The 25388-nt window shown below is 37.6% G+C and overlaps 1 protein-coding gene and 1 pseudogene across 8 annotated transcripts in view; one reads left to right on the top strand and one right to left on the bottom strand.

The window, feature by feature from the left end:
* The window catches only part of PPP2R3A (protein phosphatase 2 regulatory subunit B''alpha), a 200632-nt gene that overhangs the window by 29997 nt on the left and 145247 nt on the right, over positions 1 to 25388 (top strand). For 3 of the 8 annotated variants that reach the window (XM_081826702.1, XM_081826711.1, XM_081826730.1), the window contains 2 exons: positions 16962 to 17001; positions 18482 to 20919. The exons of 1 other annotated variant lie outside the window; for it this stretch is intronic. In XM_081826702.1, coding sequence (XP_081682828.1) covers positions 18925 to 20919 — 1995 coding nt within the window. In that variant the 5' untranslated portion in view covers positions 16962 to 17001; positions 18482 to 18924. Of the gene's footprint in view, positions 1 to 15886; positions 15931 to 16961; positions 17002 to 18481; positions 20920 to 25388 lie in introns of those variants that run through there. 4 more of the 8 variants (XM_081826717.1, XM_081826737.1, XM_081826742.1 and 1 more) reach the window with 2 other exon arrangements.
* On the bottom strand, positions 15521 to 16900 carry LOC102726147 (U2 small nuclear ribonucleoprotein B''-like; annotated as a pseudogene).

Raw genomic sequence — 25388 nt, forward strand, 5'->3', positions numbered from 1 at the left:
ACTGCCTTAATAGAGAATTGAATAAGTAAATTTGGTATATCCAGACAATGTATATAAGATGTATGATGTAGCTTTTGTTTTTATAAAAAGATGTTTCCCTATATTAAGTGGAAAAAACAGGTAATAAACTATAATTCTCACTTTTGTTTCTGAAAAACAAAAAAATTCACAAAAATCCTCGTGTCTGTTTACTTGTATATGTATGTCTAAAGCCAAAAAAGGACATTTACAAAAATGTTCACATTGATACTCCCTCTAGGTGTGATCCTTTTTTTTCCCCCTCTTTGTGTTAATCATGTGCACCCTCTCTCTCTTTTTGCAGCAGGTATGTTTTATTTCTATAGTCATTACTTTTATAAAGATTAAAACTGTTGTTAAAAAAATAAGCAACAACTTTGATCTGTCAAATCCAAATTGCATTGAAGGCAATTCAGGCCCCTCCCCAGCTTTCTTCCAGCCATTCCATCCTTTGGGATTTTTTCCTATTCTCTTATCATCCCATTCAAGCAAAGTTTCCCCCAACCCATGCTTCCATTTATTTTACCCCATGTTCCTGGTCATCTTCTAGAATTGCCCCCTTGGCTCTGAAGCGCCTCTCTGCTAACTTGTACCAAAATAAACTTGTCAGGGAAAGAAAGGGAGATGTAAAAATGATGTTCTAAAAGAAACTATCACTAGAATGTGATCTTCATCAGGGCCCAGGAGTGCCTCAATAAATACCCCTTGAATAAATTGATCTATTCTTTTTGTCTCATTTCTTTTATCCCATAAGTTCCTACAAGACAAGAGCTTTGTTTATTTTCTGTAATGCCCTGAACATTTGGGGTACTTAATATGCATTAATGATTAAAGTCTCTTAAGATCCATAATTTACTTAAGAAAAATGAATTTAATATCTCATCAACTTTGACTAGAATTTGTGCTTGGACAGGGATGTAGAAAAGCATGGGATTTAAAGATAAAAAACTTATGTTCAGATCCTGCTTATAGATTTGTGATCATGGGTTAGTCATTTAAGCTTCTGAGCTGCCTTCCATTTATAGCCTCACTGATTTCTCTTCCAGACTCTGCAGAGGCCTTCTCCCTGATCTACCTAGCTTTGGTCTTGCTTCTCCAAGTCTGTCCTCCCCAGTGCTTTACCAAGTGATAGGCCTACAATGTAAATCTGACCTTGTCCCTTCATTCCCTCAACCTCTCAAGGGCTCTCTGTTGCCTCTACATCCCTTCAGCTGTGGTGCCTCAAAGGCTGTCTTCAAACTTGACCCCGAAATAATACCAAACTCTTGGTAGCTCCTCAGACATCTCATGCTACTTCCCGCGCCTTGCGGGAAGGCATTTTTCCCTTTCTTCCTATAGCCAACTACTGCTCTGCTCTAGGACTGTGCCTGGCAATCTTCCTCTCTGGGATGTATTTCTTGATAAAAGGTTAGGTATCTTCTTTCTCTGCCTACTCGTGTTATAAGCTGTTTGAGGCAAAATCACTGAATTCTTAGTTCCCCCATCTTGAAGAATACCTGGCTCTCAAATTGTATTGAATTTATATTCTTCTGAAGTGTCAAATGATTTTTATGTGTAGGATGTGATTTGAATTTTATATGACCTCCTCCAAAATAAGAAGAAGACTTAGAAAAGGAAAATAGTTGAATTAAAGGAACTTAAAATACTACCAACAGAGAGAACTGTTGTTGATGTTTTAGAATATATAATAGAGAATTTTTTAAAATTATAAAGAGGTTAAAACTTTAGCCTATAAATTTTCCTTCCAGAGCTACTACTCAGGGAAATCGGTAGCTTTGAAAATTACATGCATTAAAAATTAGTAGCTAGTTCACTGTGCTTCTTCCTGCATCAAATAATACAAAATAGCTTTTGTAAAATATAGCTCTTTCCTAATTCAAAACAGGAAAAAAATTTGGTTTTCCTCAGTTTTCTAGACCCCGGGGCCAACTTTTGTCCTGTTTTTCTAGAAGAGAAGGTCAAATACCAGTGAAGGAAGCAACTTGACCAACTTACTGAGCTGGTCAGTACAAAGCAAAGCTGGGATGGGGAGCTCCTGACTGCCCACCTGGTGCTTTTCCCCTCAGCCACATTTCCTTTCCTCCACTGGAGTAAAAATAAAGGTAGATTTTTAAGCTCTTTCTAATTCCCATGTGCTCAAATTAGGTCTGCTGCTGAGATGTTCTTATCTTACTTTTAGTCTAATTATTAAGACATTAGCCCTAAACCTAAAGCATTAATTTGTTGTTTCATATTCACATATACGGTTTCTTTGAGCATCAGAAATATCTTCCCTTCTAAGAAATTTCTTAATTTATTTTCTCACCTGTTTTTGAAGTGAACACAACAAATAAAATATTCCAGGTCTCCTTTTTTATCCTACAAGTAAAGTAGTTCAATGGTATGTGTTTTTGTATGCCTCTAAATTGTTCTCTTGGGATCAGTTTCCATACTGAGTCATCCACCAAAGATTGCCTGGGTTTTCCAGGCAAACTGATAGTTTTATTATTTCTAAATGACTCATTACTTCTGAATCATCACACCTTGTGTACTCTGTTAAATAAATTTTTAGGCATTTTTCTATAATTTTTCCTCTTCTGTGTCTTCACATGTCCCATCTAAGTGACATGGATATTTAGCCAATTTTCTTTTGTGTCTGTGATTTCTGTTGATCATTTTCTTCTTGAATCCTTTCAGCAGTTGAGATAAGCTGTGGAAGTTCTGTACCTCATACTCTCTGCTGCAGATGTTTCCTGAAACAGAACACATAAATAGGAACATAAAAAATATGTGTAACACCATTCTCTGTTTTCCATCGTTACATGTATGTTGTTTAAAGTTTTAACTTCCCAAATTTCTCCATGAAATTAGGGAGAAACACCTGTAAAAGAAAAGTATAACTCTTGGGGCGCCTGGGTGGCTCAGTCGTTAAGCGTCTGCCTTCAGCTCAGGTCATGATCCCAGGGTCCTGGGATCGAGCCCCGCATCGGGCTCCCTGCTCTGCAGGAAGCCTGCTTCTCCCTCTCCCACTCCCCCTGCTTGTGTTCCCTCTCTCACTGTGTCTCTCTCTGTCAAATAAATAAATAAAATCTAAAAAAAAAAAAAAAGAAGTACAACTCTGTTCGTTGGTACACAAAGTCTTTGGAATTCAGCCTGTTGAAAGAATGAAATATTTTTCTCCCTTGACTTCTGTGTTTTCTGGGCTGGTTTTCTTCCTGACCTTTGAAAATTCATTCTCTGTCTCCTTCTTTGCATCCTTCTCCTCCCTACCCCATACATGGCAGCCTTCCTCAGAGTTTTGCCCTTGACTCTTTTCTTACCGTGTGCATGATCAGTCTTGAGCACAAACCACAAAATCTGGTGCTTATTCCCAAATCTTTATTTCAACTCCTATCTTTTCCCTGCCAAGTATATCCATCTGCATGGGAAATACCTTCTGGATACCCCACCGAAACAACCCATGCCTGAAGCTGCATTTATCTCCCCTGTGCCCTTGCTCCCCGGCCGTAGTACACAATAATCATCCTAACCTTATCTTCACATCTCTAGAACCTGTTTTTAATTTTGTTAAATTAAAAAAATTTGTTATCAAATATTGCATATTAATTCTCATTTTAAAGTGTCAGTGCTTGAGACTTCTAAAAAATATCAGTTTCCACTCCCAAGTTGGCCTGCTCCTCGGAGATGTGAATTTTTTCTTAACTATTTCTTTCATTATTTGCCTCAATATTTATAAATGCATATATTGCAGATTCATCATTCATTTATTTTAAACATTATGTCTCACCGTCCTAATATAAATTTCAGTTCTTTCACCCCCTTTTCACCACATTAACAAAATGAAGGGTAAAAATTATGTGATCATCTCAATAAATGCAGAATAAGTATATGACCAAATTAAACGACCATGTGAGATTTTTTAAAACTCTTAACAAACTAATAATGGAAGAGAACTTTTCAATCTGGTAGAGTATCAAAAAACCTGCAGCTTAATCATACTTAATGGTGAAAGATAGAATACTTTTCCCTAAGATTGTGTATAAGGCAAGGATTTCTGAACCAACCACTTCTATTCAATATTGTTCTGGAGATCCTAGCTAGTGTAGTAGGCAGTAAGGCAGTAAATATTGGAAAGGAAAAACTAAAACAATCTCTATTCTCAGACAGCATGATTGTTTATGTAGAAAATCCCAAGGAATTTACCCAAAAAATACCATAATAAGTGGATTTAATGGAGTGGCAAGTGACAAGATCAATATATATAAATCAACTATGTTTCTACTTATTAGCAACAAACAAATGGAAAATGAAATTAAAGCAACAGTATCATTTGCATTAGCATCAAAAAACATGAATTACTTGGGAATAAATTTAATGAAAGGCCCATAAACGTTGCTGAAGGAAATTAAAAAGCATCTAAATAGACGGAGAGCTGTATTATGTTCATGGGTTACATGGATTAGAGACTTGATATTGTTGTCAACAAATGGAGATTTATTAATTCTTTTAATTTTTTATTTAAATTCCATTAATATAAAATGTATTATTAGTTTCAGAGGTAGAGGTCAGTGATTCATCAGTCTTATATAATACCCAGCACTCATTACATCACGTGTCCTCCTTAATGTCCATCACCCAGTTACCCCATCCCTCCACCCTCCTTCCCTCCAGCAACCCTCAGTTTGCTTCCTATGCTTAAGAGTCTCTTATGCTTTGTCTCCCTTTCTGATTTCGTCTTGTTTTATTTTTTCCTCTCTTCCCCTATGATCCTCACATGAGTGAGATCATATGATAATTGTCTTTCTCTGACTGATTTATTTCACTTAGCATAATGCCCTCTAGTTCCATCCACATCGTTGCAAATGGCAAGATTTCTTTTTTTTGATGGCTGAATAGTACTCCTTTGTATATATATACCACATCTTCTTTATCCATTCATCTGTCGATGGACATCTGGGCTCTTTCCTAAGTTTGGCTATTGTGGACATTGCTGTTAGAAGCATTGGGGGGCAGGTGCCCCTTAGATCACTACATTTGTATCTTTGGGGTAAATCCCTAGTAGTGCAATTGCTGGGTCATAGGGTAGCTCTGTTTTCAACTTTTTGAGGAACCTACATGCTGTTTTCCAGAGTGGCTGCACCAGGTTGCATTCCCACCAACAGTGTAAGAGAGTTCCCTATCTCCGCATCCTCGCCAACATCTGTCATTTCCTGACTTGTTAATTTTAGCCATTCTGACTGGTGTGAGGTGCTATCTCCTTGTGGTTTTGATTTGTATTTCCCTGATGCCGAGTGATGTTGAGCATATTTTCATGTGTCTGTTGGCCATTTGGATGTCTTCTTTGGAGCAATGTCTGTTCATGTCTTCTGCCCATTTCTTAACTGGATTATTTGTTCTTTGGGTGTTAACAAATGGAGATTTAGATTCAATGAAATTTCAGTCAGAATCCCAGCAGGTTTTCTTTGTGAAGATTGGCTAGTTGATTCCAAAATTGACATGGAAGTACAAAAGACTTAGAATAGCCAAAACAATTCTGAAAAAAAAAAAAAAAAGGATTTACATTATTACAGTTGGCCCTAGAATAGCATGGGGATTAAGGGCACCAACCCTCCATGCACCTGAAAATCTGAGTATAACTTTTGGTTTTCCAAAAACTTTACTAATAGCAAGAACTAATAGAGATCCCTTTTTACTGCAGTATGCAATTTACTGGAGAGAGGAACTACTCTCATGGATATTATTAGTGTCACATGGCGTTTCAAGTGGATGCTTGTAACACTTGAGCTCTCTGCAATAGCAACCGGAGGTGACTACAAAATTATTATAGTAGTACAGTATGTACTATAGTTAATTTTATGAAATTATGATTTAATACTGCATATTTATGTTTATTTTTCTCTTGACTGGGAATAACGCCATGTATGGTTTGTGTTTGTATATGTAAGTTCTGATAAATTTTAATGTTTTATAATTGATTTGTGGATGTTTTATGGTAGTAAATGATAAAGTAGACTAGTACCTACATATTATTTTATGCATTCATGACATACCTAACTTTTTCTTAGTTTTTTCAGTATTTCTAGACTATGTGGTTCATTGGTGAGGGTTTTCAAATTGTCACAAATCATCAACATTTTTTCCACTATATTTTTGAAAAATATCTGCAGGGGCGCCTGGGTGGCTCAGTTGGTTAAGTGTCCGACTCTAAATTTTGGCTCAGGTCAGGATCTCAAGGTTGTGGGATCAAGCCCTGTGTTGAGCTCTGTGCTCAGTGGGGAGTCTGCTGGAGATTCTCTCTCCTTCCCTCTCCCTCAAATGCTCTCTCTCTCTCTCTGAATAAATAAAAGTAAAATCTTTAAAGAAAAAATATCTGCATATTAAGTGGACCCACATAGATCAAACCCAGGTTGTTCAAGGGTCAAAGATATTTTAAGACTTATGTAAAATACAATAATTAAGACAGAATGGTATTGGTGTATATAAAGATAAAAGAGTAAGGAATCCAGAAATAAACCTCTATATATGGTTGTTTTTCAACAAAGGCTCCAACATGGGGACAGGATAGTCTTTTGAACAAATGGTGCTGGGTGATCTTCAAATTCAGCCTATTAACTACAGAAGAAAAATTGATTCATTGGATTATTAAAATTTAGGATTATTAAAAATTTTAAAGTAGTAAGATTAAGACCTCCTACTTTTCAAAAGTTACTGCCAAGAAAATGAAAGGAAAGCTAAAGACCATGAGATAATATTTATAGCTAAAATACACAAATGAATTTTTAGAACAATAATCAAAGACAGCCTAAAAGAGTTGAATAAATGCTTCATAAAAGAAGATATGTATCAATTGTTAAAAAGCGTATGAAAAAATTCTCAATATCATTGTCATCAGGGAAATGCAAATTAAATTCACAGTGAGATACCACTTCATACCCACTAAAATGGGTAAAAGTAAAGTAACTGACAAATATCCAAAAGGATATAGAGCCACTACAGCTCTCAGGTGTTGTTGATGAGAATATGAAATGGTAGAACCACTTTGGGAAACAGTTCTACATGTTTTTATAAAATTAAACATACACTTGCCATGACTCAGCAATTCCACTGTTAATTACCCAGAAAAAATGAATATATACCCACAAAGACTTTTACTTGAATGTTCATAGCAGCTTTAATTCATTAACAACCCAAACCAGAAATGACTCAAATATTCATCAGCTGGTGAACAGAGAAAATAAATTTTGATACATTCATTTAGTAAAGTACCTACTAAGCAGTAAAAAGGAATATACAACTAATCCATGCATTAACATGGATGAATATCAAAACCATTGTGCTAAGTGAGAGAAACCAAACTCAAAAGTATATATATATTGTATGATTACATTCATATGAAGATCTACAACAGGCAAAACTAATATATAGTGATAGGAATCAGATCTGTGGTTGTCAAACACTGTAGGTTAGGGGAGTTGATTGGGAAAGGGCACAGGGATAGTTTTAGGGTATCATAAATGTTGTCTTTTTTAGGGCAGTGGTTACATGGTTCTTAAATCTCATTGAATTTTATACTTAATATGTACATTTTATTATATGTAAATTACACATCAATAAAGTTGATTTAACTCTTTTTTTCTTAAGATTTATGTATTTGACAGAGAGAGCATGCTCCTGTGCATGCACGTGCACAAGTGGGGTGGGGGGGAGGGAGAAGCAGACTCCCCACTGAGCAGTGAGCCTGACCCCGGGACTCCATCCCAGGACCTGAGCTGAAATCAAGAGTCATGGTCACTTAACCGACTGAGCCACCCGAGTGCCCAAATAAAATTGACTTAAAATAAAAGTGAGGGGGTGCCTGGATGGCTCAGTAGGTTAAGCGTCTGCCTTCCCCTGGGGTCATGATCCCGGGGTCCTGGGATGGAGCCCCCCTGCAGGTAGTTTGCTTCTCCCTCTCCCTCTGCCCCGCCACACCCCCTGACCTTCCCCCCCACCCCGCCTCGTTCATGCTGGTGCACGCTCTCTCTCATAAATAAATAACATCTTTAAAATAAAATAAAAGTGAGGCTCTAAAAAGCTGAGAGGAAGCTCTCCGTTTGTGGGTAGGATTTGTCAGTTAGTGAGTTTCACTCTAAGGGGATCATGTGGTTAGATGGGATTTCTAATCTCCAGTAAAGGATTCTTTAATCCACATTGGGGAATGGGAGCTAGAGGTTTTTAGTGACCTGGATCTGGGCTGGGGAAAGTGGGCTTATTCAGAGTATAGACTTTTACTCAAATTTCAGTCTTTACCACCCTCTCTATCTGCCCCTGAGGTTGGTGCTTTTCTGGTTCTGAGTTTGTGGCGTGTGAGTAGGGAGGGCTATTCCTTTGCAGACTTTCAAACAATCCCCGTATGTTCACTCTTCTGTCCTAGCCCATTTCCAAACCTAGGCCTTTATTAGGTTATGCAGGGTGAATTGGTTTGCTTGCCATTAGTATGCCTTCCTCCTCTACTCTAGTAAGTCATTTATTTATCATTCCTGCTTCTGCTTTCTATCTTCATATATAGTGATTTGGGGCTACAGGTGTCTCTTAGGTTCTTTGAATATGGAGTTTAAATTTCTATTTTTATTCTTACTGTTTGGAGGATATGTTAAAACTGTAAAACCCATCCTGTACAATTTTTAACTTCAGCAATATCAAGCTCCTTATAATTCTCCAAACACACCCAAGCCCTTTTCATATCTCTGTGCCTTTGTAGAATTCCTTTTTGCTTGTAAGGTGTAGTTTAATCCCTTCTTCACTTGGTAAGGCTCTTATCTTTCAAAATCCAGTTCTCTTCCCTTCTAACTTTTCTTGTCTGCTGCTTCTGTACCTTTGTTTCACAACAAATCAACTTCATCGGAAATGGCCATATAGCACTTTTCTATGGAGGACTACCTGGAACCACTGGAAAATACTTGTTAGACTAATTGTAAACTGCTTAAAGTAGAAGAAATAGTAAGTGCTGAGTGAACTCTGAAATTGTATATGAACCACTTAGGCAGTTTGTAGGGATGAAAGGAGAGACAAAAGGCCTAGGAAGTGGGCAAGCAGTGTATAACAAGACCTGAGGTGGAATAAATGTAAATATGCAGAATAATTAACTGTAATTTCCTGAGAAATCTATTTTGCTCTCTACCTCTGAAACAACAGATGTTTAGACTGAAAAACTGTACTGCATATTTCATCAGGTCAAAGATGGTGAGGGGCGCCTGGGTGTCTCAGTTAGTTAAGCGTCTGCCTTTGGCTCAGGTCATGATCCTGGGGTCCTGGGATTGAACCCCACATCGGGCACTCTGCTCAGCAGGGAGTCTTCTTCTACTTCTCCCTCTGACCCTCCCCCCTGCTTGTGTTCATTCTCTCTCTCTCTCACTCTCAAAGGAATTTTTTTAAAAATGGTGAAACACTCATTTCATGTGCCATTAAGACAGTAAAAGTTCGAACTATTATACAACGCTTTTTTATCATTTAGAACTTTTTTTTACTTATTGAAGGAGTTCTTTTAGACTTAATTGTTGACAGGTATTTTTAATTCTATATCACTCTTATTCATACACTGTCTTTGGGACTATTCCATAGTCAGATTCCTTTGAAATTCCACTTGCTAAGGTTACCAGTGACCTTCATATTAGCAAACCCAATGGGTAATTTTTGTTTTGCCTTCACCTCTCTGCAGTATCCAACACTAGTGACCTCCATTTTGAGTCTCTCCTTCAGCCTCTTTGAAACTGCTTTCTCCTGGTTTCCATGTTACCTTTTTGGCTCTTCCTTCTTAGGTTCCCTCTAAGAATTCTGTTCCTCTGTTTAACCCAGAAATGCCAGTGAGCCCAGCTATGCCCTCAGCCCAGAGCTCTTCTCACTTTGTGCACTCACCCTGAGTAACCTCAGTGCTGCATCACCAACCCAGTTCTTTCTGCTGACCTCCAGGTGTTTGTATTCACATTTCATCCAGTCATCACCACTTGGATATTCCACAGGAACCTCTTCAAACAACACATTCAGAATAACACTCTCTGTTTTATATGGCCACTTTCCTTAAAACAAAAACAAAAAGTTTGTGTTGGGCGTAGCAACACTAGTCCCCCAAAACCCAAGCCTGAAACCCAGGATTCTTCCCTTTCACTTTCTCCTCCTATTCTGTGAATTCTTCCTCTTTGACTATCTAATCAGTGCCCTCCTCTTTGTTAATTACTGCCACCTACTTGGTTTTGGTTCTTACCACTTCTTGCATGGATTATTACAGTAGTCTCCTAATTGACTTCCATGCCTCCACTCAGCTGCTAGAATGATCTTTCTAAAATATAAATTTCATCCTGTTATTCCCCAGCCTAAAAGGTCTTTGTTTTACCTGTAGTTTTCAGAATTAAGTCCAGGCTCTTAATTTAGCACACAGGCCAGTCTGTGGTCTAGTTCCTGCTGCTCTCCTGGTTTCCTCTCCTCTTGCTTTCTACTCCCCAGTGAAATCAACTGGAACTGCTTGTAGTTCTGAAAGCTGTGCCATGTTAGGCCTCTGAGCCTTCACCTATATGTTCCCCTCTACCTAGAGTATTCTTCCCTTCTTTTTTTTTTTTTAAGATTTTATTTATTTATTTGACACAGAGAGAGAGAGTACAAGCAGGGGGAGCAGCAGAGGGAGAGAGAGAAGCAGGCTCCCCGTGGAGCAGGGCCTTGATCTCAGGTCCCTGGGATCGTGACCTGAGCCAAAGGCAGACACTTAACCGACTGAGCCACCCAGGCGCCCCCTTCCCTTCCTTTTTGTTTAATTTTCATTGGTCCTTCAAAACTAGGTGCGTACATTCCTTACTTTGGGGAATCTTTCCTGACTCTTCAGTCAAATTTGGATGCTCTCTTTCAAAATAGGCCAACAGCGTGAAGGAAAGGCTTCACAAATGAACACAAAATGTCTGTGAGGTAAATAAAACAATGTTTAGGCACAATTTAAAATAATGCACTTCCTTTTTTTCATCTATCAAATTAGCAAAGATTTAAAGAGTGGTATCATTCAAGGAGAACATGGGGAAATGGATCTGATCCTATCCTGATATTGGAAGTAGAAATTTGTCATTTTTCTGGAGGAAAGACTGACCTTATATATCTAAGAACCTTTAAAATGTGTATGCATACATACACATACCCCTTTTGACTCAGCATTCTACTACGTGGAATACATCCTAAGATGATAACTAGACAACTCTGAAAAGTGTATGTATAAGAATGTTTATCACTGTTTATTTTAAAACAAAAAAAACAGTAAGTAACCTAATTGTATATCAGTGGTAGATGGCTGAATTATTTTATCCATATGGTAAAATATTGTATGTCCATTAAAATGATTTCGCTCTGGGGCTCCTGGGTGGCACAGTCAGTTAAGCATCCAACTCTTGGTTTTGGCTCAGGTTGTGAACTCATGGTGGTGAGATCAAGCCCCAGTCGGGCTCTGTGCTCAGCACAGAGTCTGCTTCAGATTCTGTCTTCCTCTCCCCTCTGCCCCTCCCACTCATGCGTTTTCTCTCTCTCTCTCTGAAATAAATAAATCAAAAAAAAAAAATGATCTAGATCTGTTCTGACATGGAAGTATATTCATGAGACTATTGCTAGTTTGAAGTAAGTTTTAAAATACACAGTATGGTCACACTTTTGTAAAAAATATACATTTATAAATTTTCATAAGAAAATGTCAGGATACATATCCATAAAAACATTAACTGGTTATTTTTGAATGGGTAATTAAAATGTTTTTTACTTATGAACATTTTCTAACTTTTCTGAAAAGAATGTGTATTAATTGTGAGAGCAAATGGGGGACAACGGAAGCCCTACCCTAGTGCTCCTGATTCCCACTGTGCTTGCTTCTCTCATTGCCCTCACACAGTAAGTACACTCAGGGCCATCATAATGAATTATTTTGGGCCTGGCTCAGATTAGAAAATGTTTGATGAGTGACTTATACCAGTAACAGCGATTGAACATTTCTTGTGTTGTAAGCCTTGTTCTAAGCATTTGACATGTTCACTTAATCCTCGTGAGATGGGTAGTGTTATTATCTCTGTTTTACAGGTGAAAGAGGCTGACAGAAGTTAACCAGCTTATGTAAGGCCACACAGCTGTAAGTGGCAGGGTGGGGATTCAACCCATGTAGGCTGGCTTTCACTTAGAGACACAAGATAGAGTGGTGGTTCTGAATTAGATAGACTATGATCTATCTCTGATTGAGACTAGTTGGATTAGTTTCCATGTCTAGGATTCCAGCTAGACAGTTGGGCCTCAGTTAATCATGGTCTGAATAAAAAGAGAATTTGACACTCACAGATCTGAACCAAATACTGGGGAAGTAATCTTGGTCTCTTTGGCATTTTTATAAAAAGCTCAAATCATTTTAGACTGTAAGCTTCTCGTTGAAATTGGTGCCACCCCTTCGGGTTTGGCTTTGTTATATGCTTCCTCCCTCTTCCAGTTATGTCCCTTCAAAACTTTAACTTAGAGACCTAAATTTGCAATTAGTTCTTTAACTCTTCTTCCCACTTTTTTTTCTCAGTAAGGTTACTTATGGCAAATTCATCAAATTGCATTTTTAAAACCTGCCAATCTTCATTTTTGCCATACCTTCTTTTTTTCCTTCATGTTTTCTTTTAAAGTCTTAACATTTCTGAAAGCTACATTCCTATTATCTGGAACTACATTGTTTAATATAGTGGCTACTAGCCACATGCGGCTTTTTAAGTTATAATTAATTAATTAATTAGAATGGGCAAAAATGTAAACAGCACTTCTCCAAAGAAGATATGGGGCTGGTCAGTAAGCACAAGAAAAGATGTTCGACATCATTAGACATTAAGAAAATGTAAGTTAAAACCACAATGAGATAACAGCACACACCTATTAGAATGGCTAAAATAGAAAATACTGACAATGCCAAATGCTGAAAAGGATGTGGAACCAACCATATCTCTTGTTCTGGCAGGAATGTAAAATGGTACAGTTATTCAGGTGAACAGTTTTGCAGTTTCTTATAAAGATATACTTAAGGGGTGCCTGGGTCACTCACTTGATTAAGTGTCTGACTTTGGCTCAGGTCATGATCTCGGTGTTCTGGGATTAAGCCCTGTGTGGGGCTTCCCGCTCAGTGAAGTCTGCTTGTCCCTCTCTCTCTCCCTCTGTTCCTCCCCCAACTCACGCTCCCTGTCTGTCTCTCTAAAAAAATAAAATCTTAAAATATATATATATATATACTTAACATACAACCCAACAGTCAGACTTATATTTACACTAGAGAAATGAAAACTATGTTCACACAAAAACCTGTGCACCAGGATTCACAACAGTTTTATTTGTAATAGCCAGAAAATGGAGACAGCATAAATATCCTTGAACGAGTGAATGGGTGAACAAACTGTGGTATATCCACACAATGGAATACAACTCAGCAATTGAAAGGAATGAACTGTTGATACATGTGGTGAAGCGAATGCCTCAAAATCATTCTGTTAAGTGAGAGAAGAAAATATCAAAAGTTTATATACTTTATGATTCCATACATAAAACATTTTTGAAATAACAAAACTATAATGATGGAAAATAGATCCATGATTGTCAGGGTTAGGATTGGGGTGACTGTAACTTTATAGTCACAGTGTATATAAAGTCATAGGGTAATAGGAGGGGTTTGGGGGGTTGTTGGGACAGTTCTGTATCCTGATTGTGGTGGTAATTATTGTAGAAGGAAGGGAGGAGGGAAGGAGTGAGTGCAAGTAAAACTGGTGAAATCTGAATAAAGTCTGTAGTTCAGTTAATGGTACCAATGTCAATTCCTGGTTTTGCTCATTGTACTATGGTGATGTGATGTAGGATGTTATCTTTGGAGGAAACTGGAGGAAGAGTACACAGGAACTCTCTCTACTACTTTTGCAACTTCTGTGTGAGTCTAAAACAATTTCAAAATTTCAAAAATTGTTTTTACTGAAATAAATTCAGGCTTTATTTTTTTATGTTATATTAGTAATAAAATTAAAATTCAGCTCTTCAGTTACACTAGCCACATTTAAAGGGCTCAGTAGCCTCATGTGGCTAATGGCAACCATATCAGAAGAGATAGAGAATATTTCCATCAACACAGCATGTTTTGCAGGGCAGCTGTGGTCTAAAAGCACATGTCTGTCTTTGGCCAGTGTTCTCTCTTCCTTGACTATTTCAAATTCTAATATCACACTAATACTTGTATTTTCTGTCATGTTACCTTATAAACTGGCTGTTTTGGTTATATCCAAGCTTAGAGAAATACTGCTTTAATTTCTCAAATTTCAGAGAAATAAAATAGTCTTTATGTTAATTTAGGAATTTATCACATGTTTTCATAGGTGTCTGGATATTTAAATTTTCTAACACTCATGTATTTTGCCTCTGCACCAGTTTTATCTTCTATATTATCAACTGTATTAGGATATAGTCCTAGTATCTCTCACATAGTTATCCTGATATACTTTCTTAGTAATATCCTTTGTTTTTCTTTCCTTTTATCCTTACTGAAAAGTTCTTTCAAAATCTTGGATTTCTGAAAAGGTGTATAGTTTTTCATTTTTGGTGCTATTTCTTCCCTGTCTTTTGTGCATCTTTTGGAAAGGTAATTCCTTCTATTGCCACGTTCTAGGAGTTTGTCCCATAACACCTAATTCCTCTTTGACTTCTTTGCATTTTAAGTTAAGAATTACTGGGCACTTCCTTTAGTATGAACTTCTTTCTGCTTCAGCTTCATCCTTCGTGAGATCTAGTTTTAGAGTTTTATATAAGCCACCATCTGAGATTTGAAGGTGAGGAAGTGGAGAATGACACAGTAACTCCAGATCCATTTATATAGCAACAGAGTTAAGACACTGAAGGACAAGAAGAATGGGGGAGGGTGACCCACTGAGGAAAATCACAAAGAGAGAAATAAAGGAATATTGGAATTAAGATTTATATCTTCCTGGGTAGAAAAATCTGATACTATAATGATATCAATGTTTTTTCAAAATAATTCATAAGTTTATTGCAATTAGAATCAAATTCCAATAGCATTTTTCTTAAAACTTGACTATTCAAAAACTCATCTGGAAGACCATCAAAGAACATTTGGAATGTAAAAAAAAAATCATAATTAGGGATATGGGAAGGAAAACCAGATAGTAAAACTTAGTAAGACAACAGTAAGTACAATAGTGGAGGACTGGCATAAAAACAGAGTAATCATTGGATCCAGAGGGCCAGGAAATGTACTCTAGCATAAGAATTCAAAAAAAGAAAGGGTTCTTCATGAATTAATTGTATATGTAGTCATTAAGTCTCTAATACCTAAGTGAGCAAAGGATATGAAGAGACAATGTACCAGAAAAGAAATATAACAAATAAGAAAAAAACAGTTTTCTAGGATTGAAGAAATAAAAATGAAAACAATAAAGTTCTGTTTCTCATTAAGGGGGGTAAAGATTTTTATTGTTAAAATGCCATTGCTATTGATGGTGTAGTGAAACTGATGCTCTCCTTTTCAGTCATAATCTCCTTCCTTTCATTGCTTTACTGCATCATTCTTTCATTTTTAAAGAAAAATAAAAGTTTATTATACAAAACTGAGGCCTTCATATTTCATAGTTCACTAAGGCTAAAGAAAGACTAGGTATTTTTTAAAATCATTCACAAAAATTTCACTTTCACTAGCCCTCATCCCAACTATTAAAAAATGGCCTGACCAAATGTTATCAAAACAAACACTATAAATAACACCAAGTCCTTTAAAGACAACTATCCCATATGTTATTTCTTGGCATAGGTGATCTTCATGGCATGGGGACGGTGTGATTTTAAATCACTGTAAAGCGTCCCTGGCAGCTCCAGCCTATCCGTCATTTTCAAATTCAACAAAAGCAATGTCATGACTCCCAGGTACCAAACATACTTCCTTGAAGCCAAGAAACTGATTAAACAGCATGGATAACATCATCTCATTAGTCTCTTCTGGTAAACTATTGAGGAATAAAATATAGTTTGTTTTTGTTTTTTTGTTTTTTGTTTTTTTTTTAAGATTTTATTTATTTATTTGAGAGAGAGAGAATGAGAGACAGAGAGCATGAGAGGGAAGAGGGTCAGAGGGAGAAGCAGACCCCCCGCTGAGCAGGGAGCCCGATGTGGGACTCGATCCCGGGACTCCAGGATCACCACCTGAGCCGAAGGCAGTCGCTTAACCAACTGAGCCACCCAGGCGCCCTGAGGAATAAAATATAGTTTGGAGGGTAATCAGGGACCTGAGGATTTGGTGTTGAATTTCCTTGGGTATTTGCTGCATTTGGTGTTCCCTGACCAGGCTTTTTGTTTGCAGTGGTCGCAGTCTGTTCCGCAGTTTTCACTTTTTTCTTTTCCTTCTTTTCTTTGTCAGCAAATGTGCCACGCATTTTAGATATTATATCAGAATCTGTTTTTGCATACTGGATTCACATTGGTTGACCATAAAATGGAAATCCTTGTAACTGTCTCAAGGCATTTGTGGATGAGCCCAGTTCCTTAAAAATAACAAAGGTTTGCCCCCTCATCTTCATGGTCTTTAAAACTACAGATCTACAACGTGGCCAAACTGAGAAAACAGGGCAAAACAGGAATCTCTTCAATTCTTCTTTTTTAATTTTGTTATTCATATTGTTGATGTAAGTTGTATGACTTGGTCTGCTATCCATGTTATCCTGTTCAGATTTCCTGAGGCCTACGCTGGTTCCCCATGAACTGATTACTGCATCATTCTTGATTTAGTAGTATCACACACCTATCCTTCAGCAAATCCTACTGGCTGTACCTTTGACATATATACAGTATCTAAACTTCTCCATTATTACTATCCTGGTCCAAGCCCCCAAGCCTTCTTGCCCGATTTATTGCAGTAGCCCCTAATTTGCTTCTCTGCTTTTTATCTTGATCCTTCACAGTCTCTTCTGAACACAGCAGCCGGAATTACCAGTTTAAAATGTAAGTCTGATCATGTCATTCCTCTGCTCAGTAGCCATCAGTTATTTCCCAGCTCACTCAGGATAAAGCCAAATTCATCGTAAATCTACAGATCCTGCATGATTTAAACTCCCACCTTTCCTTTCTGACCTCACCTCCCACACTGCCCCACTTGCTTTCTCTGTTCCAGTCACTTTAGCCTCCTTGTCTTTCTTATAATACATCAAGCATGCTCCCACCTCAGGGCCTTTCCACCTATGGTTATTGTGCCTGAGATGATTTAGCCCAAAATACCTCCTCAGCCTGTTCCCTTTATTCTTTCAGGTCTGTGTTCAAATATCAGGGAGATCTTCCCCAACACCCCCCCCTTTTTTAAGGTTTTATTTATTTGACAGAGACACAGTGAAAGAAGGAACACAAGCAGGGGGAGTGGGAGAGGGAAAAGCAGACTTCCCGCAGAGCAAGGAGCCCAACGCAGGCCTCCATCCCAGGAGCCTGGGATCATGACCTGAGCCGAAGGCAGACGCTTAACGACTGAGCCACCCAGACGCCCCCCCGACCCCCCTTTGTAACACAGTCCCTCTCATTCTTTCTGAACCCCTGCCCTGCTTGATTTTTTTCCATAGCACATGTCACCATCTAAGTTATATGTTTACATGCATGTTGTTTTTCTTAATCCAACTAGATTATCAGCTCAATAAGAACAGAGACTTTATTTTATTCACTGCTGTATCCTTAGCACTTAACAAGTGCCTGGCACATAGTAGGCACTCAGTATTTCTTGAGTGAGTAGATTGAAGCTTTTTAGAAAGCAACTACAGCATGGTTTAAAAGCCTTTTTTTGAGTAAGAGGATGATTAAGTAAATTCTATCCGCTTGGTAACGAGAGAGCTCTGCATGTGGTAGTATCTGAGAGGATAGGATCAAGAGCAGTAATGACAGTTGTTTCTCTTAGATAGTAAGAAAAGAGAAGATGATGGGAGAATAATTTCCAAGTATAGAGGAAATTGTAGAATCAAGAACAAGCGCTATATGTTAGCAACTTTTGAGATTAGGTTGATGGAAGCAAAAGTTTGGTGCAGGGTAGTAGCACAAAATAAGGTTGTAGATGGATGGGAACAGATGTTGAAAGTCTTGAAAATAAGTCAAAGGAGGTAGGATGCATGGTATCTAATGGAGATCAGCGGTGTGAATTCTTGAACTGTGAGGGCTTAAAAAAAAACTGTGAATCTAAGCTTGGTGTCATGTAAGGTAGCAAGGAGGGTAGAGTAAGAAATACCAACTGGGAGGCAGTTGTAACAAGGCAAAGTTAAGGTAATAATACTCCAGGTAGTAAGAAGTGTAGGGTGTGATGATATAAAGACATGAATCAAAGATAAGCAGTAATGTGGCAAAGAATAAGGCTTGATGACTAACTGCATATGGGATGCAAAAGAGGAAATAAAAGGTTCTCTCAGGATTAAGAAATCATTTTTAAAATTGTTTTCTTTTTTCATTACAGGTTTCTCATTCACAAAAAAATGGATCATTTAATTCTTTGGAGGACTCAGTTATCACAGTACTTCTATACTGCCAACTGAGATTTGTGACAGTAAATTAATGACAATAAATTTCTGCATCAAAGAACTGCTGAAGAACTAAGAGAGGATTTTGTATTATAAAAATCCTACAGTATCATGATATTACTAAATAAAACCTAAAGAGCACGATTATTAAATTATTAGACTTTCTAATACAAGCACACACGTGCAATAGCTACTGTATCCTGACAGTCACCAAACCTCAAATTTAAATGGTTTTTCTTTGTGGGAAAGGTCATTATATTTGCAAGAAACCACTGAACTTTTTCATCAAGTATATTTTCAGCAGAGTGTAAGTTAGGAGAATTTACTTGAAATAAGTTCTAGAAAATTCCATTTCACATCACTGAGTGGATTTGATATTATGGCAGCAACTTACAGACTTGTGGTCAGTACTGTGAACCACTACAGCAGTGTGGTGATAGACCGGCGTTTTGAGCAAGCTATACATTATTGCACTGGAACCTGCCACACCTTTACACATGGAGTTGACTGCATTGTGGTACATCATAGTGTTTGTGCAGACCTCTTGCACATCCCTGTGTCTCAGTTCAAAGATGCGGATCTGGACTCTATGTTTCTACCCCATGAAAATGGGTTTTCCTCAGCTGAGGGTGACTATCACCAGCAGGCCCTAACAGGCATACCCAGGGTTAAGAAAGGGTCTACCTTTCAGAACACCTGTAACTTAAAGGACATTGCAGGAGAAGCAATCAGTTTTGCCAGCGGGAAAATAAAAGAATTTTCCTTTGAAAAGCTCAAAAACTCTAACCATGCAGCCTACAAAAAGGGAAGAAAAGTTAAGTCTGACTCATTTAATAGGAGGTCAGTTGATTTTGACTTGCTCTGTGGCCATTATAACAATGATGGGAGCTCCCCATCCTTTGGTTTACTCCGGAGTGCCTCAGTTGAGGAAAAATCTTTGTCCCATAGAAACTCGCTTGATACAAACCTAACTTCATTGCTTCTTCACAACTTCTCTGAAGAAGACCTGGTTACTCAGATTTTGGAAAAACATAAAATAGATAATTTTTCTTCTGGAACAGACATAAAAATGTGCTTGGACATCTTGCTGAAATGCTCTGAGGATTTGAAAAAATGTACAGATATCATAAAACAATGCATAAAGAAAAAGTCAGGGAGTAGCATTAATGAAGGAAATGGCAACGAAGCAATTTCTAGCTCTGATACTGTCTATGTGAATGTAATGACCAGGTTAGCATCCTATCTGAAAAAGCTACCATTTGAATTCATGCAGCCTGGGAATAATGAGGCTATAGATTTAACAGAACTGGTCAGTAATACACCCAGTTTACATCTGACTCCCTTTCCCCCAGTATTTGGCACTGAACAGCCCCCTAAATATGAAGATGTTGTCCAGCTCTCAGCCCCTGACTCTGGACAGTTTCAAACTATAGCACTGCAAAATGACAAACACAGTTCTAGGAAAACAGACCCAGTAAAATCCATTCCAAACAACTCTACAAATCCCTTATATAACCCTGAGATAAATGATCCCAGAACTCTAAAAGATGCCCAGCTTCAATCACAGTCACTAGCCATGAACTCTTTAGAAAATGTTTCTTCTGGTGACCTAATGGAAACCCTTTATATTGAAGAAGAGTCAGATGGAAAGAAAGCATTAGATAAAGGACAAATGACAGAGAATGGACCCGGTCAGAAGTTGTTAAAGGTAAATGAAGATAGAGCAGGATTTTCAGACTCTGGTACTCCTCTTAAAAAATGTCCTGCCTCAGTACAAAATGGAAGTGGTAAGATATTTGAGAAACCATTTGTTAACCTACCTGAGGAAGATCTTAAATCAAAAGTTCCTAAAGTTGAAGAGGGAGACCACAGAGATTTTATGAATTCTAACAGTCAGGAAGAGATAGATAAATTGTTAATGGATTTGGAATCATTTTCACAGAAAATGGAGACCTCTCTAAGGGAGCCACTTGCCAAAGGTAAAAACTCTAACTCTGTAAATAGTCATAGTCCGTTGACTGGTCAGCTTCCTGTAGATCTTGAGCCTAAGTCTAAACTCTCTTCACCCACCGAAAAAGTCTCCCCTTCTTGTCTAACAAGGATTATTGAAACCAATGGGCACAAAATAGAGGAAGAGGATCGAGTCCTCTTACTGCGAATTCTAGAAAGCATTGAAGACTTTGCTCAAGAACTGGTTGAATGCAAATCAGGCAGAGGGAGCCTATCACAAGAAAAGGAAATGATGCAGATTCTACAGGAAACCTTGACAACTTCCTCCCAAGCCAATTTATCAGTCTGTAGAAGTCCTATTGGTGATAAAGCCAAAGATACTACTTCAGTGGTTTTGATTCAACAGACTCCAGAGGTGATCAAGGTAAGACCCAACAATCTTGAGTCCTAAGAAGTATCCAAAGAAATGTTTTAATGTGTGCAAAACTTATAATGAAGAACTATTTCTGTTGGTCATTTTATGTTCTACTAAAGTTCCTGCCTTAGACTTTTTTTCACTCAGTTCAGTGAAAAAAACTAAAAAGCAAGGGCTTTAGAGTCAGGCAGACTGGTTTCAACTGCCCTCCTCACATGTTTTATCTTCTTGCTAGTTCTGTGACCAGAGGAAAGTTACTTAGCCTTAATATCCTCATCTATATAATGGAAATAATAAGGATCAAGATAACTTATGTGAAATGCAAGCAAGGTACCTTACACAATTAGGCATTTAATATTAGCCTCATCGTCCCCAGTCAATCAGTAGACCAGTCATTAATACATGCATGTTTAAACTATAAGGTGCAATGTGGGGTACAAAAAAGAGAGGACATGATTTCTTAAAGACCTTAAAATCTAGTTGGGGAAACAAAACTAACATACCAGAAGCAGTTCATGAACGTGTAGGCCCTTCTATGAAAGTATTTTTAGCACAATAGGGTCTTCAAAGAAGGTAAAGACTAGAGTGTATGAGATTTGCTTCTCCACGCAAGTGGGAATAAATACCAATCTAGGGTCATAGGATAGTAGTATTTTCAAAAGGCTTTGACTCTGCCCTGCTACTGATAGTTTTGCCTTAATCCCAGAAAGGCAGTTATCTTCCCACTTGTGTGTATGTCTTAGCACGATAGTTATTTCTTGTTCATTTTATATCTCTAACATGGGTTGGCGATAGGCTCTGCTCCACCTCACTCAGGGGCTCAGGGTGATAAGTGCTCTGTGTTTCTACAACTGCCCCATTGCTCCATCTGGAATATGGCTTATGAATTCACCAAGGAAGGGAAAGTAAGAAATGTTGCTTTTCCCACCATAAGATGCTGCCTTATTCCCACCTGGGACACACTTCCTTTGCACTCACAGTCCAGTGATTCCAGCCCCAAAGCTAAGGAGCATAGGGAAGCACATAGAATATACTTAGTGATCACTGTCTCTACCACATGAATGATGTACCATATATGTCAACATGTATGAATTCAAACATAAAGCCAATTAACAAAACAAGTTGTAAAATGATATGAATTATTTAGAGATATGTACATTGTGCAAAAAGTATGAAGAAATACATGGATACACCAAATATAATGTCCAGAACAATGATTAATCCCCAGGGAAAGAAGAGAGGTAGAACTGAGGAAGGATGTACAGGGGACCTCAGTAGTGTTAGTCATTAGTAATTTCATAATCTGGTGGTGGATCATAAGTATTTTTCATATTATTTTTATGCCTTTTTGTATCTTTAATATAGTAAGTTTTTTAAAAATTGGATATTAAGATGGCATATATGTGGGCAAGTTAAAAAGTAAGTTAGTGTTAATATTAACATACTTATTAATATTTTCATTTAAGTAGAAAAAAAGGTATATTGTGATCAGATGAATAATTTTTACATTGTATTTATTTTGTGGCTGTGCTGTGCACATTTTTAGTTACCAGTGACAAGTACTTAGGTTTAAAACTATACATACTTCAGGTTACAAAATGATTTGGGTCTAAATATTCTCAAACATTCACTGAGCATTTCTGTGAGTCTCCTCATTCATTGATTCACAGTTGGTAATAACTTTAGTTAATTTGGTCAATACTGGGCAAGAAACTGGAAATTAGTTACAAAAATTAAAAAAATGCTTTCATGTACACAGGCAATACTGATGTGCTTAATATTTTATAAAGAAAATACAATACAGCAATCTCAAAATGTAGTAACATAAGAACTAACTGTTCTTGTGAACTAAGGCATGCTAAGACATTTAGATGTATTATCTCACTATTTTCCCCTCAATAACCTGTCTGCTCATTACAAAAAAAAATGTTCAACTTTTCTGCTGACCTATTCCAATGTCTAACAACCATTATAAGCAGAAACTTACTGTAATACAGTGTTTTGAATTTTATTTGACCCTCCTCCCCCATTATCTTCTCTGAAAAAAGGGGGGGAAAATTCTTCTAAAGGAAATGAGCTGCAGAAAGTAGAAAATGTGAGCCTGAGGCCAAGAGTAAATCCTTTGCAGCATCTCTCCTATGTCCCTGGCTAACAGCTTATGAGCATGTCCCCCCTCTAACCTTCCCAATCTAAGTATGCCCAACTAAAAATCCCACACTGGGCTCTATTGCTTTCCAATTTTTTGATAAGTATGGACTGAGATCAAAATCTTATTAAAAGACTCGCCCATAGAGAGGGGAACCCTCTTACACTGTTGGTGGGAATGCAAACTGATGCAGCCACTCTGGAAAACAATATGGAGATTCCTCAAAAAGTTAAAAACAGAACTACCCAGGAATTGCACTACCAAGTATTTATCCAAAGGATACAAAACAAGTGATTCAAAAGGGCACATGCACCCTAATGTTTATAGCAGCAATGTCCACAATAGCTGAAATATGGAAAGAGCCCAGATGTCCATTGACAGATGAATGGATAAAGAAGAAGTGGTATATATATGTAATGGAATTCTATTCAGCCATCAAAAAGAATGAAATCTTGCCATTTGCAATGACGTGGATGGAACTAGAGGGAATTATGCTAAGCAAAATAAGTCAGAGAAAGACAAATACCGTATGATTTCACTCATGTGGAATTTAAGAAACAAAATAGATGAACATAGGGGAAGGGAAGGAAAAATAAAATAAGATGAAAACAGAGAAGGAGGCAAACCATAAGAGACTCTTAACTCTAAGAAACAAACTGAGGGTTGCTGGAGGGGAGGTAGGTGGAGGATGGGGTAACTGAGTAAAGGGCATTAAAGAGCGCACTTGATGTAATGAGCACTGGGTGTTATATGCAACTGATGAACCATTAAATCCTACTCCTGAAACTAATAATACAGTATATGTTAACTAAATTGAATTTATTTTTTTAAATAATTTTTTTATTTATTTGAGAGAGAGAGCGCAACAGAGATAGGGAGAGAGAGCATGAGCGGGGAGGGGAGGGAGAAGCAGGCTCCCTGCTGAGCAGGGAGCCCAATGCGGGGCTCGATCCCAGGACCCCGGGATCATGACCTGAGCCAAAGGCAGACACTTAACCGACTGAGCCACCCAGGTGCCCCGACTAAATTGAATTTAAACACAAAATTTAAAAAAAAACTCTCCCATCACTCTTTTAAATAAGTCTCCTTATCATAGAATAGAATAAAATTTTTTTAATATCATAGAATAGAATAAAACTTTATTTTTTTTTTTAAAGATTTTATTTATTTATTTGACCAGAGAGAGCACAGCAAGAGAGGAAACACAAGCAGGGGGAGTGGAAGAGGGATAAGCAGGCTTCCCGCGGAGCAGGGAGCCCAATGCGGGGCTTGATCCCAGGACCCTGAGATCATGACCTGAGCCGAAGGCAGATGCTTAATGACTGAGCCACCCAGGAGCCCCTAGAATAAAATTTTTTAAATAGAACAAAATTTTTAAAATTTTTTTACCCAGCGCCCCAGAAAAGAAGAAAATTTGATGAGATTTCTTCTTGATAAAAGTTGAAAAAATAATTTCTGAAAAGCCAATTTAAAGAGAAAGGTAATATAAAATGTTAATTCCTGAAGATACTTAATGCAAGAAAATAAAACCATTTTTCTTGACTCAGTTGTCTTCCTGCTTATTCTTTTTTTTTTTAATCTTTCTTTGCTTCTTATGAAATATTTTAAATCAGGAGTTGGCAGATGTTTTCTATAAAGAGCCAGATGTAAATATCTAAGGCTTTGCAAGGTCATGAGTTCTCTGTCACATAGTCTTCTTTGTATTTTTTTTTTTAAACAATGCTTTAATAATGTAAAACTAGGGGCACCTGGGTGGCTCGGTTGGTTAAGCGTCTGCCTTCGGCTCAGGTCATGATCCCAGGGTCCTGGGATCGAGCCCCACATCAAGCTCCCTGCTCAGCGGGGAGCCTGTTTCTCCCTTTCCCTCTGCTGCTCCCCCTGTTTGTGCTCTCTCTCTCTCTTTCAAATAAATAAATAAAATCTTAAAAAAAGAAAAAATGTAAAACTATTCTTAGCCCCAAGTCTTAAAAAAAAGGCAGTGGTCCACATTTGGCCCACAGAGTTTATTTTATCAATCCCTGTTTTAAATAGAAAAGTATAGTGAATGACAGAAAAAGCACTCCTTATTACCTACCACATAGCTTTGTCAAATATTAACATTTTATCATATTTGCTTCAGATCTTTATTTAGTATTTTTTAATTATCATTATCATTGTTTTTTTTACATTAGATGTAAATGGTTTTTTTTTTTAATTTTATTATGTTATGTTAGTCACCATACAATATACATCATTAGTTTTTGATGAAGTGATCCACGATCCATTGTTTTCGTATAACACCCAGTGCTCCATGCAGTACGTGCCCTCCTTAATACCCATCACCGGGCTCACC

The sequence above is a fragment of the Leptonychotes weddellii genome, chromosome 1, assembly GCF_054177405.1.
Source record: "Leptonychotes weddellii isolate Sample4059 chromosome 1, ASM5417740v2, whole genome shotgun sequence".
Classification (NCBI taxonomy): Eukaryota; Metazoa; Chordata; class Mammalia; order Carnivora; family Phocidae; genus Leptonychotes; species Leptonychotes weddellii.